The following is a 2,575-nucleotide window of genomic DNA, read 5'->3' as shown; positions in this document are numbered from 1 at the left end:
TCCTCTTGGCCATTATATCAGCAAGAGATGCACCAGTGATGGCCCTTTGGAATTTGACTGCTCGGCGGGTTCTTTTCTTTTGAATTTCTTCCTACAAAACCCAAGAATATATGCTTATGAGTTCTGTCTTCACAAATTTAGGGGACACTGGCAAATTAAGTTTTTAAGATTTATATTCACATATAAATATCCAGGAATGTTTGCCACCTAGAGGTTGATAAAGTTGGCCTTTTGGGCTACTTTATTAAACAAAAATAGAAAAGAGTTATTTAGTTAAGTGGATAATACCTTAAAACAAATTTTAATAAGACTACTTCTGGATAACAAACTTCAGCTCACCTCTTCTAAATACTCAAGAAAATAGTTTAAAACAATCTACTAAACATTAGAATTTACAGGATTCAATATAAACACTACATATAGGCACTAAAAATCTACTCTATCAAAAAGGGAGTGGAGATCTTGCAGCTCAAAAAAACTACATTTAAACTGTTTTAGATTGTACAAAATAGCATTGATCAATCTAAGAGTCTAATGCCAAAAGTCCCCCTTCCAAGATGTTTTAAGCAGAAATGGGCAAAAATGTCTTTTAAGATGCCAACAAAATCGAGAGTAAGGCTAACTATAACTAAATAATCATTTCACTTTAAACGTAAATGTAAGAATATTAATACTAGACAGTATCTACTGGGGTCTCTCAGAGAGTGCTGGCTCAATATTCCAAGACTTCTGTATACTAATTCTCATGGCCCTGCCACTAACATCTTTCTCTTGTCAATTCCATAAAGCTAAAAGGACACTTCAAAACCAGGAGCAGCAGTTACAAAACGCATTCAGGCTTCTCGAGAATCATTATAGCCTTTTGAGTAAAAAAATTATTTACAGCTGACTCTCCAGCATGTTTTCGGATGCTATAAATCACAGAGGAAGAGACTGTTCCATCTTTCTTTACAATCTTCCTATCTCTTATTCTAAGGTGATTGAATCCCCCTTAAGTTGAGAACGAGTATGCTGGAAAAACGCTATTTAGGCCTCTCATAGCTGACCCTCCACAATGCTTTAAAGAATGTAGGCAGCAAAGAAAACTGTCCTTTTCTCCAAGAGCAGTGATTTAAAAGAACCAGAGAAGTGTGGCCTTGGATTAGCAGGGCAACTATACCACAACAACCTGTTAGGACTAATAGAACATAGTCAAAGTTAAGTCTGCATAATAACTGCTAACTCTCCATCCACTGGAAAACCTTCAACCCTCCCAGGGTGCCCCATAAAAGTGCATAATGTAACAGATTTTATTTGAGCAACTTTCACTGTGAGCCTGAGATACATGCTGAGATACTGTTTTAGAACATCCATTTCACCTGCTTAATACTCCCCTACAGAAGAAGAGCACCTTGACAAGCTGTATCATCTTCATAGTTAATGTCTCAGCATCAAAACTGATGTGGAGATTTACTTACCGACTGGCCCTTTTTGTGCTTCCTTCTGTAAAGGACAGTCCAATTGATCTGCCGTGGATTCCTTTTGGAAAGGAAAGCCGACTCGCATTTTGCATTAAGAAACTGGAACACCTATTGTTAAAAGGTTAAATTAATTGAGTCTTTAACCCTCAAAAGCATTAGAAGCTGATGTGTAACCTTTAATGCAATACTGAGGCCCCAGAGCAACTGAGAGGGTTGTATTACACAACTAGCCGACAACTGAGTGGCACTACGAAGGCCTTTCATTTAGGGTAGCCTTAAACTTGTAGAGTGAACGTACAGCAAGGGTAACAAGTCCTCGGAGGCGTCCAGCTCCAGTCTGCTCTTGGTTCCATGTGGACCACGGTTACCTGTTATTTTCATCAAATCACTATAATCTTACAAACTTCTGCTGACTTTCGACTTCACTCGCACTTTATTCAGGCTCTTGAGTGGTTTTACTGAATAGGCCTCTCAGCCTCTATTTTTTCGGGGGCCTAGGTTTACATGGGGGGGGGTAAAGCCTGCCTGTACTGAATGACATTTACCTCCCACCCTCCAAGAAGCTGTCTTTAACCACCTCGGCCCTTACCTTTCCGTCGATCCTGGCGTAGCGCCTCCCGTGCCCGGGGTAGATCTTGTACCCGCTGAAACTGCACAGCTCAACCCTGTAAGGAAAAATAAGACTGTTAAGGTGGGTGTCTACAGCAAGGAAAGGTCATTCCCTGAAAAAAACTCTCTCTAGCCAAGGATGGAAGTGGATTGTAGGCAAAACCAACTTACTTCATGGCTGCAACTTCAGCGACACTGGGAAAATGGCGAAAAGAGAGAGAGAGGATTCTGGGAAGAGACTTTATACGGTCGCGAGGAAATCTCCCTGTCCCCGCGCTCGGTGATGACGTTACGGGGCGGAGCGTCCTACCTGAACTATGAGGGAGGGCGACTTTCCTCAAATTTTATATTTGGTGCCTTGAGGTTCTGGGAGCGAGAGTGGTGGGACAGCTTCACTGGTAGTCAAGCAGTCACCATGTCTCTCCTACAGCCATTTCTAGAACCATCACATTGCTACGAAAATGGGAACTTCTCTTTTTCAGTTTATTATTGATCAATAGCCAGAT

General features: G+C 41.1%; 1 protein-coding gene across 1 annotated transcript in view; it reads right to left on the bottom strand.

Moving 5' to 3' along the window:
• LOC102874733 (60S ribosomal protein L24-like) overlaps nucleotides 1-2,245 on the bottom strand; it is a 21,052-nt gene extending 18,807 nt beyond the window's left edge. The window contains exons 1-3 of the mRNA XM_006890034.1: nucleotides 2,241-2,245; nucleotides 2,050-2,125; nucleotides 1,458-1,568 (exon numbers count right to left, since the gene is read on the bottom strand). Of these exons, the coding sequence (XP_006890096.1) occupies nucleotides 1,458-1,568; nucleotides 2,050-2,125; nucleotides 2,241-2,245 (192 nt within the window). The remainder of the gene's footprint in view (nucleotides 1-1,457; nucleotides 1,569-2,049; nucleotides 2,126-2,240) is intronic.
• Nucleotides 2,246-2,575: the final 330 nt, after the last annotated feature.

The sequence above is a fragment of the Elephantulus edwardii genome, unplaced genomic scaffold, assembly GCF_000299155.1.
Source record: "Elephantulus edwardii isolate Elephantulus edwardi_28Jun2011 unplaced genomic scaffold, EleEdw1.0 scaffold00085, whole genome shotgun sequence".
NCBI lineage: Eukaryota > Metazoa > Chordata > Mammalia > Macroscelidea > Macroscelididae > Elephantulus > Elephantulus edwardii.
The sequence above is the reverse complement of the archived record's forward strand: the minus strand, read 5'-3'. Positions and strand labels throughout refer to the sequence as shown.